The sequence below is a fragment of the Peromyscus eremicus genome, chromosome 5 (assembly GCF_949786415.1).
Source record: "Peromyscus eremicus chromosome 5, PerEre_H2_v1, whole genome shotgun sequence".
In the NCBI taxonomy this organism is placed as follows: Eukaryota; Metazoa; Chordata; class Mammalia; order Rodentia; family Cricetidae; genus Peromyscus; species Peromyscus eremicus.
Genome location: NC_081420.1, coordinates 64,959,606 through 64,972,445, shown reverse-complemented (window position 1 = coordinate 64,972,445; position 12,840 = coordinate 64,959,606). Strand labels below are relative to the sequence as shown.

Genomic DNA, 12,840 nt, shown 5'->3' with positions numbered 1-12,840 from the left:
GATGCAGGAAGATGAAAATCACAGATCACCACCCCACCGCGATCATGGGTCTCTGGATTGGGCTTTGTCAGCTGAAGCATCCCAAAGGCTCAGATTCAGTATTGAGAATATCACTCGTGTTTTTTTTTCCCTCTCTTCTGAAACAGCAAGGAATGCTGTGAAAAAGAGACTCCACAGCCATTTCCAAGACTAATACCAAATATGAGAGAAAACTTGCTTTTCTGATGAGCACTAAAGAAAACTAAATATTTTTAATTGACGTGGTTTCCATTATTACATATATATAAAGAAGATGAGTAATAAGCCACATCAGATGGTTTATTCACACTGTCAGAACAAGAGATGAAGCATGAGTAACTCTCCAGAGAAGCTTCCGTGAACTAGAGCAGTAGAAAATGACAGCAAGCAGCCATACGTTCATTTACTACCGAGTCATCCCTGAAAATCTTGGGGAAACAAAAGCCATTTTCTCCCAAAGTGCGTGGTGGGGGTATTCTAGAAAAGAGAAAGGAGGGCAGTGACTTTAACTTACTTCACAAAAAAAGCCAAATGCTCATGTGTGCACTCAGAAATGTGCCATTGATAGACAGGCTCTCAGCCTTGGAACTTGAGAGAAGGTGCCTTCATTCTGAGCAAGCAGCACTGGTCATCTTCAGAAACCTCAGCAGAGTTCTAGGATGTCAGAGCACTTGCATGCAATATCAAACATTGCATTGTCATAAAAAGAAGTTGGCAAAGGAATGCCCCATGTTACCACCCTTCTCAGGCTGGGCTGGATGCAGTAACGATTTGTAGAGATCACCCCAGTGAGCTCATCTAATGGCACAGGTCTGGGTCTTCCCATCTGCATGAGAAGATGACTCATTTCTCAGAGCTGATCTTGACTCTAGTACGTCACATTCTCATTGATGAATTCTCTCATGAAATGAAGATCTTCAGTGGGAAAACCCTTTGTGTCCTTTTGATGAACATTTATTTATCTCTATCTTTTAAAAACTCCTTTTCATTTCAGACATCCCTTCTATCAGACTCTCCTTAGCAATTTAGAAGGCTTTATCAATTGGGATATTTTGGAACATGAAAGAAGAGTTCGTTCCATGAGTACATTTCCTTCCACTGTGGGCATGCATCATAGGTTACCATTTTCTCACCCTGGAGAAAGATCTTTGAGAAACAACCAAGAAGGTGTGTTAGGGGGGTAGGTGTTGGCACTGTGGCCTGGAGCAATCAGTTTCTGTGTTTACTACTTAAAAATACAGAAATCAGGTAGCTCACAAGAACAAAAATTTACAGAATATATATATACACCAAAGGTATTGATGCACATTTATAAAAACCATTCTCCTAAAATGAAAATTAAGGTTTTGAGAGTTGTAAGGCCATTTCTCATCACCCTATCAGCACCCTAGAACCCTCTTAGTAGCCTGGCTGATGGTGAGAGAACATGGGACAGCTGTGCCATGGGAAAGTAAGCCCAGTTCTTTAGTGTTGACTCTCCCAGAAGGCCCTCAAGGAACTGCTGACATTCCCCTCCAAGGAATCAATGAATCTGCTCATTTGACCTTCCTTTGTTTTGAATCAGAGAAGAAGGGACTTAACTGTTGAGATAGGGGAGAATGGGGAGAGGCTGCAGAATCTTGAAGGAGATGCCGTGCTGTGGCACCTACAGACAAGACCACGGTTTGCTGATAGTCACTTAGGATTTATTACTTGCTTGTTATATTATTTGTTCCTGTTTCTCATTTCAGATTCTCACCCTGTTGTAATAAGTTACTGTCTTCCCAGCCATCATTCCGTATTGACAAGCAAATGTCACCCATGTTTGATTGACATCTATTGCTCCTGAATGCAGAAGTATGATTTAGGAATCAATTCTACTTATTTATTTAAAACCATCCTTATGTGTCAAATGTATTTGTTGGTGGGATAACCCTCCTAAAACCCACTCTGGGGGCCTTCTATTGATATTCTAAATTCAAGTGGTTTCTTCATCCAGCTCTTCCAACTGTTAGGGGTGGTGGCTTTTCTTTGTCATAATTTCCCCTCCCCCAATGCACATCTGGGAAGTATGCCATGGCACCTACAGAGTTCTCTCCCTGTCTTATGAAACCTGGCACTTTTGCAAACACTGCTTGCTTTATTGTAAGACCTTTGAAGGCATACTGACAAGTGATTATTTCTCCTGCATGTTGCACCTTTAAGCACACGCAACTTCAAGTCCAATGATGGTATCTTCTAAAGGGCAGCTGCAATTGGAAGCCCGTAAGTCAAATGCCCATGTATGCTCTCACCATTGCGTGACACTTGTAAGAAGAACCAGCCCTCCTCCTTTTGGGCGGTGGACAAGTTCATTTAAATCAAGAAATGTCCTTTGGTTTTTAAATACACTTTTCTGTTCTCAGGGTAACATCTTATTTCATTTAAGAGGCTGTGGAAGCAAATGCTAAGGTTAAAAAAAAACCCGCACATCTACTGTCTGGAAAATTGGAAAGGGCCCTCCTTATGTTAAAAGTGGCATTTTGAAAAACACCTGAAGCACTGATTGTGGATGAGCCGGGAGAGAAATATTGTCATCAAACCTCCCTCCTTTCAACCTTCACTTCCACCTCCAACCAAGGCTGCTGGCTCTGGGGAAACAGATTTAGGTGTGACCCTTGAGTCCTGAGAGCTGTCACACAGCTGCTCCCTCCCCTTGTGTGTCCAGCTAGGGCGCTGCCATCGCCTGGGTTAGACAAGGGAGTATTCAGGATTTCACTGTTCATCCCTTGCAGAGAGGGGGGGAAAAAAGAGAGGCCGAAAAAAAAAAAAATCCCACATTGTCAGAGTAATGCCAAACTCTGTGTGAGTGGGATGAGCAGAGCAGATGCTGCAGAGAGATGCCAAAGCGGCTCCCCTTCCTCTGTGCCTTGGGTTCCTATAAATTGCTCCGGCGCGCGTTTGTCAGCCTCCTCTTCTCCTGGCAGGTGGTACCCAGGCAGAATTCTGCGTTCAGCCTCTCTCGTTCGGCTCTCGCCGCTGCTGGCTAGCTCCTATCTCCAGCTCTGAGCCTCTCTGAGCGGCTGATCCTGCGAACAGCCGCCGCTCCGCGCATCTCGGGGGGCGCCCGACCGGAGCTCCCACAGCCCACTAAGGGTTTTGGGGGGTGCGCTTCTATTAGAGTTGTGGTGATTGCAAAAGAGGAAGAAAAAAAAAGAAAGAAAAAAGGCAAGGGACGAACCTAGCCAGAGAAAGAAAAGAAGCAAGGCCCAGGAAAAAAAAAAAAAGGCAACTTCAGACGGAAAGTTGGTGCGAACTGGCGCAGTCTGCAAAAAAGGAAAAGTCGATCGTCGGCAGCAGCGGCATAAAAGTGTGAGCCGCACCGGGCGAGCGCAGGAGGCAGCGGCTGGCTCTGCCCTCCGGGTGGCCGCGCCGGCACCCGCGGCAGCCACAGGTGCGAAGGGGCTGGCTGGAGGCGAGAGGGCGCCCTGAGCACCCCTCCCCCAGCCCCCACCCCCCGCTCGGGACTTCAGATCAAGTCACTTGGCGCCCCAGCTCCCTCCCCAGCCGCAGCCTCAGCGGGGGGAGCAGGAGCCGGAGAAGAACGACCGGCGCGCGCCCGCCCAGGGGAGTTGGGGTTCGAAGGGGGATTGTTTTCGGCTCTGAGGAGGTCCCCGCCCAACCTTCAAAATTTTGTCCAAAAGCAGACAAGAGGATCGGCCCGCGCTGAGCCGGCTCGTGGGCAGCAGGAGGCGCCTGATCGCCGCCGGGGCGCTGGGGGTGGTGATGGTGCTTCTGCTGGTCATCCTCATCCCGGTGCTGGTGAGCTCGGCCGGCACGTCGGCGCACTACGAGATGCTGGGCACCTGCCGTATGGTCTGCGACCCCTACGGGGGCACCAAGGCTCCCAGCACCGCCGCCACTCCGGACCGCGGCCTCATGCAGTCCCTCCCCACCTTTATCCAGGGTCCCAAAGGCGAGGCCGGCAGGCCGGGGAAGGCAGGCCCGCGTGGGCCCCCCGGAGAGCCCGGACCACCGGGCCCCGTGGGCCCCCCGGGCGAGAAGGGCGAACCTGGCCGCCAAGGCCTGCCGGGCCCGCCTGGGGCGCCTGGCCTGAATGCGGCCGGGGCCATCAGCGCGGCCACCTACAGCACGGTGCCCAAGATCGCCTTCTACGCTGGCCTCAAACGGCAGCATGAAGGCTACGAGGTGCTCAAGTTCGACGACGTGGTCACCAACCTCGGAAACCACTATGATCCCACTACGGGCAAGTTCACCTGCTCCATCCCGGGTATCTACTTCTTCACCTACCACGTCCTGATGCGCGGAGGGGACGGCACCAGCATGTGGGCTGATCTCTGCAAAAACAACCAGGTGAGCGCGAGCAGGCAGTGGGGAGGGCGGGGAGCGAGTGCGGGAAGGTGCAAGCAAGAGGGAGGAGACCCCGGAAATGGGGGTGGGAGGCCGCGAAGGAAGGGCGCGGCAACCCGGCTCCTGGGAGCGAGGGCGAGGGGGACTCTGAGACATGCTGGAGAGGTGGGGGTCCTACGCGGAGGAGCCAGGCGAGGGTGCTTCTAGAGTGTCAGATTGGTGCTCGGCGCGCGCAATTGTGAGCCCGACCCTCAAGGGGGTGAGAAACTGGGAGTTTGGCCCCGGGACAGCTCGCGTACTAGGGGAGTCCTGGAGCTGTGCAAAATTCCTGGCCGGTGAGATCTTCAACAGCTTAGGGTCCTTTACAACCTTTCCCGAGAACGTAGAAGGCTTCCGGAGGCCGAAATGGGCGTGTCAGGGCTCCAGACTCGGGGGAGATAGACCAGGAACCCCAGGGAGAAAGGAGGACCCCCAAGAGTGAGTCTCAGACAGGACCATCTCCGACTCAGACAGCACTCTGTTGCGCGCTCGTATCGGCATGGTCCTCGAGAGGTCTTAGGCAGTGAAACTCAAGAGTCACTTTACACTCCCGACTAGTTTCCAAAGGAAAGACTGCTGGGAAAAGGAAAAGTTGGGTTTACGCTGTAGAAGTACAGCAGCTCGCACCCAAAACACGGGAACCTCCACTCCACTGTTTGGAGTAGAAAAATACACGAGGACGTGGTTGGGAAGGTAGCCGGTCGGGGCTCAGCCCTTTCATCACCGGGAAGCCCCGGGGCACCCTGGTAGAGGCTCTATAACCCTAGCCTTCTTGTTCACAGCCACCTTGCCTTGGTTGTAAAAGAGCCTCAGATGAGTCCGAACCGGGACCTGCTCTTCAGAGCTGGTGGGTGGTGCCACAGAGGCCACTGGTCTGCAGTGTCGGCCAAGGGTACTCTGCCTTTGCCAGAGTCAAGAGCAAGTCAGTGCAAAACCGAAGCATTTTTGATCTTTTAGCCACAGGAGGGAAAACACATTTCTACCTAAAAGTGTGATTGGACTTTGCACACTCCAAGTCGCTGGCACCAGGTAGAGAGGCCTTGGAGCTTGCAAGCCTGCTTGTGCGAGCTGAGTTTCCGAGCCCTGAACTTTGCTTACTGACTGACAGGAAGAAAGAAAGACCCTGCGACCCTGCCATCGCCCTCCAGATGCTTCATTTCAGGCAGTAATTTTGACCTAACAAGGGCTGGTGTGGGGCAGGTCTTTGGTCTCCTGGAAATTCAGATTTTAGCTAAATCCCAATTTTCCACTGAGCACCTTTAGGGCTGTTTTGTTTTGTTGTTTGTTTTTTCTTTAATTTTTCCTCAAAACCCAATTTAGTGTCAGAATGTTCTCAAAGGTAAAAGATGCATGTCCTAAATGTATGATACACTTTTTACAAGTCCCTTGCTTTCTCTTTCCTGCAAATCCCTTAAGGAACCCCCAAGATACTAGGAACAACAAAAAAGGAAACATGGCCACCAGGAGGCACTGACAGAGTTGTTCATTACAGTTATTATGCATGAAAATAACACTAAGGTAATAAAAATTGTTCCCCGAACAGTGGGCTAGGTAGTTGCAGGTATGTGGCTACAAAGGGCATGACTCGCTATACCAAAATAGAGGCATTGTGTCTGGCTGACCAAATGGCTTACAAATGCCACCCCCCCATCCCCTCCAGCAGGCAGCCATGGGGCATTTTTTTTATTTATAAATCGACTCTGTCTGACTCAAAAGTTGGGTCTGTAAAACACTACTATACTTGGGAGATATTTTTAGAGCCACCCATTAAAATGTACTAAAATTCCTATTTTTGTCAACAAATATAGAAATGGTATTTTTTTAAAAATATCTGAAGACTGCAAATGCAGGAATCCCTAGGAAGCAGCACAATGGGGTTAGTTCAGACATTGGTGGTTAAAGGGTAGAGTCTGACATGTACCCACTAGTCAAAAGAGAGCATTCTGTGTACAAATTCTAAAATGAAAACATACATGCGTTTTGTTTTTTAAACCACTTCATTGGTGCATGAGCTGCTCTCTGTACCGCTGATTCTATGGGGATCAGGAAAGCAAGTGGGTAAAAGACCTCTGATGCTCTTCACTGGCTGCTTATCAAGTTCCTGCTTCTTCAAAAAGTGGGTAGCAGGTAATTCAGAAAAATATATGAATAGTGGTAAACAACATCCTTCTGAACTCAGTGTGGACTGTTTTAGAAAAAAGGTTATTGCAATATTATGGCTAAGGAGTTTTGTCTTTAGAATAGACCTGTTCCATAAAGTCTGGCTGCAGCCAGGGCCAAGTGGGAAATCTTGTAAAATCTCTTTTTTATTAATTTTAAATAAATATTTTATCCTTGATTTTCAATTACAGTCTGTATGGTTGTTTTTTAGAATGACAGTTCCCCCTCTGAGCTGACCTAATTTGTTTTCATAAAAACAGAAACTCAGAGATCCATGTCAGAGTGGTGTTCTAGGGATTAAGTGGATTTGAAGAAGCATAGACATGAAACACCAAGGGAAGAATGCAGTTCTTCAGTGTAGGAGGGGGCAATGGCTGGGTTATAACCATAGGAGGGCCATCTTATTTATGCTTTGTGTTGAACGTAGGGTCACAGATGGAAACATCAAAGGTCAATACATTAACCTGATGTACCACTTAACCTTTTGGTTATGGTTCCACGGGAGTACAAAGAAAATGAAATTACCAGAACATCAGAAGCAATTAATTAAATTGGCAAATGTTACAGTAAATATTTTGTATAATGATAATTGCTCAATAATAAGACAATGCTAAAACTATACAGCCTATTATATTCTCACAAACCTATCATTTCCTATAAAGGACCATAGTTTTCGTATTTCCGATGAAATCATTAGCCTACACTTAATTGTATCAGTTGTTGAGAGGCTATCATATTGCATATTAAAGGTTAAAAAAATGGAGCTTAAATAGCTTTATATAGATACAGGAAGAATTTCTAATGCTTGCATACATGTAGTTAAAAAACCTGAAAAAATAGTTTCTGAGTATAGTTACTATAATGTCATTACTGTAAGCCACCATAATAAAAACTAAATTGCCAGAACATTAGTCATATAAAATAATTAGAGATAAGCCTTTCACTTACAAGAATTTATTAGTTATGGTAACAATGGAGTGAACTACATCGGAAAGAGTGAATACTGTGTGCTTTTATATTCATTTGTCAGGAAGAGTGATGATGTGCCATGCCAAATTAGTTCTCTTTTGAGAAGCAGAGAAATACATACTAAAGATAAAGCAGAAACTATGTAGTTAACATACTAAGAAAAAGACATTAAAGAGAATTTAGGAAGAAATAGGTATATCGGGCTGAGAGAAGGATGCATTATAGTCCCAGACAAAATGCTGAAATAGGTGCACATTTAGGGATCTGAAAATAGCCTTCAGGGTGAACACATTACCTTCCTCAATAGTTTGATGGCTTCAAGGAAGAATTGCCGAAGTCAGTGGGATACATATCAGAGCTTGAAATTCCAAGTCCCATTATACTCTCAGAGTGTGATGGGTGGGCAGTCATACTGACATCATGGACACTGGCAGATAGTGGGTATTTAATTGAAAAAGCCCTTTAATGCTGCATAGGTTAAAATCTTAGGGAACTGCTCTTTATTATAAAGCCACCACACTGGCTTTTTCCAACAAAGGAAATAAAATGCACTAAGGATAACCCTCTAGTGTGTGGAATCACACTAATGCATTAGCAGGTTTCTGTGGTTTTACCGACTGAATCAAAAATGGTAACATTTACTTGGTTTTGTGGCTATATTCTATAGAATAAAAACAATTCTCTCTCTATTTTTTTTTAAAGAATACATTCTCTAAATCAAAGATTTCAGTGAGTCCTGGCTCCTAAAGGTTTCATGTAGAAAACAATGATGATGGACAACATTCATAGGACATATACTAAATATCCAAAATGCTGAATAAACTGTATTCTCATTAATAATAGCTGAGAAGTATATTAGTCTGATGATTAATTAACATATTTCTAATGTAGATAATTACTAGTTTGTATTTTAATTTTTCACATCATTAAAAGTCCACATGTTCTAAAAGTCAAGCCATAATGATGATTTCTCAGTGTGTAGATTTTCTTTGCTGGGAATTAATAACTAGATGAAATAAATGAACCAAAGCCTTCAGCTTGTACAAACTGAAGATTAATTCCTGGGAAATATTATGAAGTCCAAATGCATTATTATATAATGGTTAAAATGGATCACCTTACTAGTGGTGCACACGTTTGAGTCAAGGCTTTTGAGTATAATCATGCAGCATATATTGGTTTCATTATATTAATGCCAGTTAGCATAGTGTTAAGCAATTCTAAATCCTTTAAGCTCTTCTCTCCTTTTGCTATATGATACTCAGAAAGAAAAAAAAATGTTAAAATACTACTCAAATTACTTTCCAAGTTCAGTGGTGTCCAAGAGCCTTCTCCTTTTATGGCATTTCAGCATTAATGTGAGAACATATCTTCCCATGAAAATTTAATTTGAAAACCCATCAGTTAGATTTTGAAAGACATGCATGGAAATTCTTGACTTATGTCTCATTTTTCTCATTTTGCCAAGTGATAAAACCTAGCATATTATACCCCAAGTCATACATTATTACATAGTGCAGGTTTACAAAAACCACTAAATCACTTGCTATGTTATTCAGGGAAATACCATTATAGTGGAACGGAAACAAGCCACAGAGTAGAAGATGTGTTACCGAAATAAATCACACACAAGCCTGCCTTTTGAAAGAATTTTTCCATGGCAGAATCAAAATATGTCTAAATGAAGCTGAAGGAGAGAGTGTGACAGAATGTCCATATGACACGATATGATAGGCAATTTGACTGTTTGCAAATGTTGATCAACTCTCTAATGAGACTAAAGGCAGAACATAAGCAGATTATAGTCAACTCCCATCCTCAAAGCCAGACACATTTACAGTCACACACATAGGAAAAGCTATGCAACAATACAATGCAGAAATCCTAGAGAACCGAGCAATCTCAGGTCACAAATCTAATCCCTTCTAAACACTTTTGGATCTGGTGAGATTAAATTTTTGATTTAAAGGAATATATAATTAAATGACAAAAAGGCACAAAAAAGTAAAAGGAAGTTTGGAAATGTGAGAGACATCAACAAAGATGTTTAAATGAGTTAAGCTGTTTCTGAAGAAGCCTGGTTCAAGGGGGGGAGGGGCTTTGCTTGTATCAGATTTCCAAAGCTCTAAACCAAAAAGCTTCCCCCTTCTATATAGTAACAGGGTGGTATTTCCCTAGGTCTTTTGCCACTTGAGATATCAGTTTTCTAATAATTATGATGAGCCATTGAAGTACACGGTTGGAATGCTGCTATTTGGCTTAAATTAAAATGCAAAACAATACTGCCATTTCCATTTCAAAAAGTGACTGAAAGTGGAGATTCAAGGAATTAGAAAAAGCAGTAATCGAAGAGGGAAATTGGATTGGCATGCTTTATTTACAAGGATAGAAAAGATTGCTGCAATGTTCCTTATTAAAGCAATATCTTCTCTTTTCTAGTAACACAGTTTAAGTTGTTACAGACATTCTTCCTAAAGATGTGGGACCAATGGCCACATCACTGTGCTACATTCCAGGCTATGGAATGTATTACGCCAAAGGGGCAACTTGAGGGTTCTCTACTACAAGCTCTAATTCTTGTCTGTTTCACTTAGGTGCGTGCTAGTGCGATTGCCCAAGACGCTGATCAGAATTACGACTATGCCAGTAACAGTGTGGTCCTTCACCTGGAACCAGGAGATGAAGTCTATATCAAATTAGATGGTGGGAAAGCCCACGGAGGAAACAACAACAAATACAGCACGTTTTCTGGATTTATTATTTATGCTGACTGATAATGCAGAAACTGAGCTTGCTATTCTGAGTTTGAACGCTGGATTCGTGTGGCTAACGTCAGTGAATCAAGGATCCCGGGGGATGCCAATTGCAGGGCATCTCGGTTGTGTAAATGTGGGGAGATCAAATGCTACCTGACTCACATCTGTATCACTCAGACACATTATGTAAAAAAGTAATTTAACGCAAGATAAGCAGATGTGTGATCTACTACCGCCAAAGCAAATACTCCTTATTGTTAGTGTCCATGTGAATGAAGTCCTATATAGACCACAAATTTTTATAGAAAAATCTAAGACACTGAATTATTTCTTCGATATCTATGATACTTTGGTGTACCGTGATCTTGCTGCTTTTATCCATGTGTCAGCTTTGGTTCTTGTGAGTTCACCTGCTTAATAAGATACTTGGAGTCTATTTGTAGTGTGGGGAGGAGTCATTTTACCCTGCAGGAGAAGGTCTAATTGAAGTAATGCTGCTTGTCCCCAAAGATATTGTTTGCCTTGTACTCTTGTTAACTTTAGAGCTAGACCTGGGAATGATTCAACTTCAAGCCTTAACCTGGAATTTTCTGGATTTGTGGGAATTCCCAAGCCTGTGATCATTTTCACATTTTTTTCTTTTCATGTGAATTTTCTTTTCTCTCTTTTCTGGTGATAGTCTTAAGAAAATAGAGATTGAAATTGTATCATAGGATTACCCTCTAAGTGTGAAAATGTGTAATTATGTATGGTATTTAGAAACCCCGTGTGTCCATTTTGTCAATAGAATACATTTAGACTCACTTGAACAGTCAGAGAAATTTATTCTTTGGTATGAAGTCAGATGGAGGCTCTTGCCTTCTTTGGAACAAAAGATTGTTCACAACCTAAGGCACAAAGGTTTAATTTGAGCTACTGCATGCGTCATCAAGGGGACAGTAAGTAAGGCCTTCAAACAGTTACTGCAAATCCATGGCCTGAGCTTATTTCAAACTTAACAGTTTCACATAGAACCAATATGAAAACAAAGTGTATATATTTTATATAAATATCTGCCACACACTTATTTATATACATATATGTTAGATGAAATATTATATATACATGGCTTCAGTCCACTGGGCACAGTGGCTGTACAGCTCAAAAAAGTAATTTAAAAAGTATCTATGTATCACACAGAACCATGCACAAATTATTTGACTTATTTTAGATTGAAATATATTTTAGATGATACAAATATGTAGAGTAGCAACACAATAAAAGTGACTTCTCTTTAAGAGTTATCCAGGCAATGAAATCACGGTAGATTCAAATGCCCCACATCGCACATGTGTGAGTTAGTTGATCCCATGGTTACTGTATTCCATACGCAGTCGATATTTTAACTGCATTCTCTGGCAGACCATTAATAAGGGACTTCAGGAAGCAAGCGGAGCTTCTTCACAATGTCTATGAAACATACACATTTGAGTAGTCAATTCTTTCCTTTTTTTTTTTGGCGGATTGAAGCTGACAGTATAGTGCAGACCCATTCTCTCTAGTTAAAACACACTGCCAAGAGCTAGCTCTTTAATGTAAGGGAAAGATCAAAATGCATGAGAATACTTCCTACCAGCACACAACTTCCCCTCTTACAATGGAAAATCTGTTCCCCTTTCAGTTGCCTTTAAACACTCTTTGACAAGTAGGTTTCAAAACCAGAGATTTAAAAATCTGCTTGCTTTACTGGTGAAGGACATTTGCATTTTCCCCTTTAAAGGAATTGGGCTGTTCCCCTGGCTCATTTCACTTCGGTACTTTTTGTTCTAATACACAGAGAGCTTGATCAGCTATGATCAACTGAAATAGCTTTAGTTTAGCAAAACTTGATCCAAGAGTTATGCATGGTGTTCCCATCTAAAGGCGGTGTTTGCTGTGTTTAAATGCCTTTGGTCTGAGTAACTGTCATGATTTATATGATAAAAAAACACTTAGATCATTCATAAAGAGTAGTGACTAATTCGATTTGACCCTTCTAATATGTAAGGTAACTCACAAATGAATTGCCACTGTTTTAATTTCTATTTAACGGCATATATTTATCAAAGATGGATTGGCGGCAAGGGATTAGAGATTTGTTTTAGGTATCAAATCACAGAGTGAGGATTCAAGGGATTAACTTATAAACAACAGTGTACATCAATTAAGCGTTTTAACTAATATTTTTGAAAAGGCTTTATTAGCAAAGAACTTCATGGCTGGATCTCTTCTAAAGAGTAGTATTTACAAACAGACTGTCATCTCCAATAGACCTGACCTTTTCTTGGATAAATAAGCATTATTTTCTCTGTTTAGGCCTGAGGAAAAAAGAAATAAAAGGTAAATGAAATAAAGGGACTATATATAAGGCAAGCATTTCTCTTTTTTGCATTATAACTTATGAATTAATTAAATTGTGGCCTTTGTTATTATAACTGTAATGATTCATTAAACTATATTATGTAATATATTTTTACTTTTATGATTTCATTTTTATAATTCACTATTATTATGTGTTTTTAGGTAGACTTTGCAAAACACAACACAATTA

General features: G+C 42.6%; 1 protein-coding gene across 1 annotated transcript; it reads left to right on the top strand.

The window, feature by feature from the left end:
- The first annotated feature begins 3,762 nt into the window (after positions 1 to 3,762).
- On the top strand, positions 3,763 to 12,759 carry C1ql3 (complement C1q like 3). Its single transcript, XM_059262443.1, has 2 exons — positions 3,763 to 4,350; positions 10,110 to 12,759. Exons 1-2 carry the CDS (start codon positions 3,763 to 3,765, stop codon positions 10,287 to 10,289), a joined length of 768 nt encoding a protein of 255 aa, XP_059118426.1. The 3' UTR covers positions 10,290 to 12,759.
- The last annotated feature ends 81 nt before the right edge of the window (positions 12,760 to 12,840 follow it).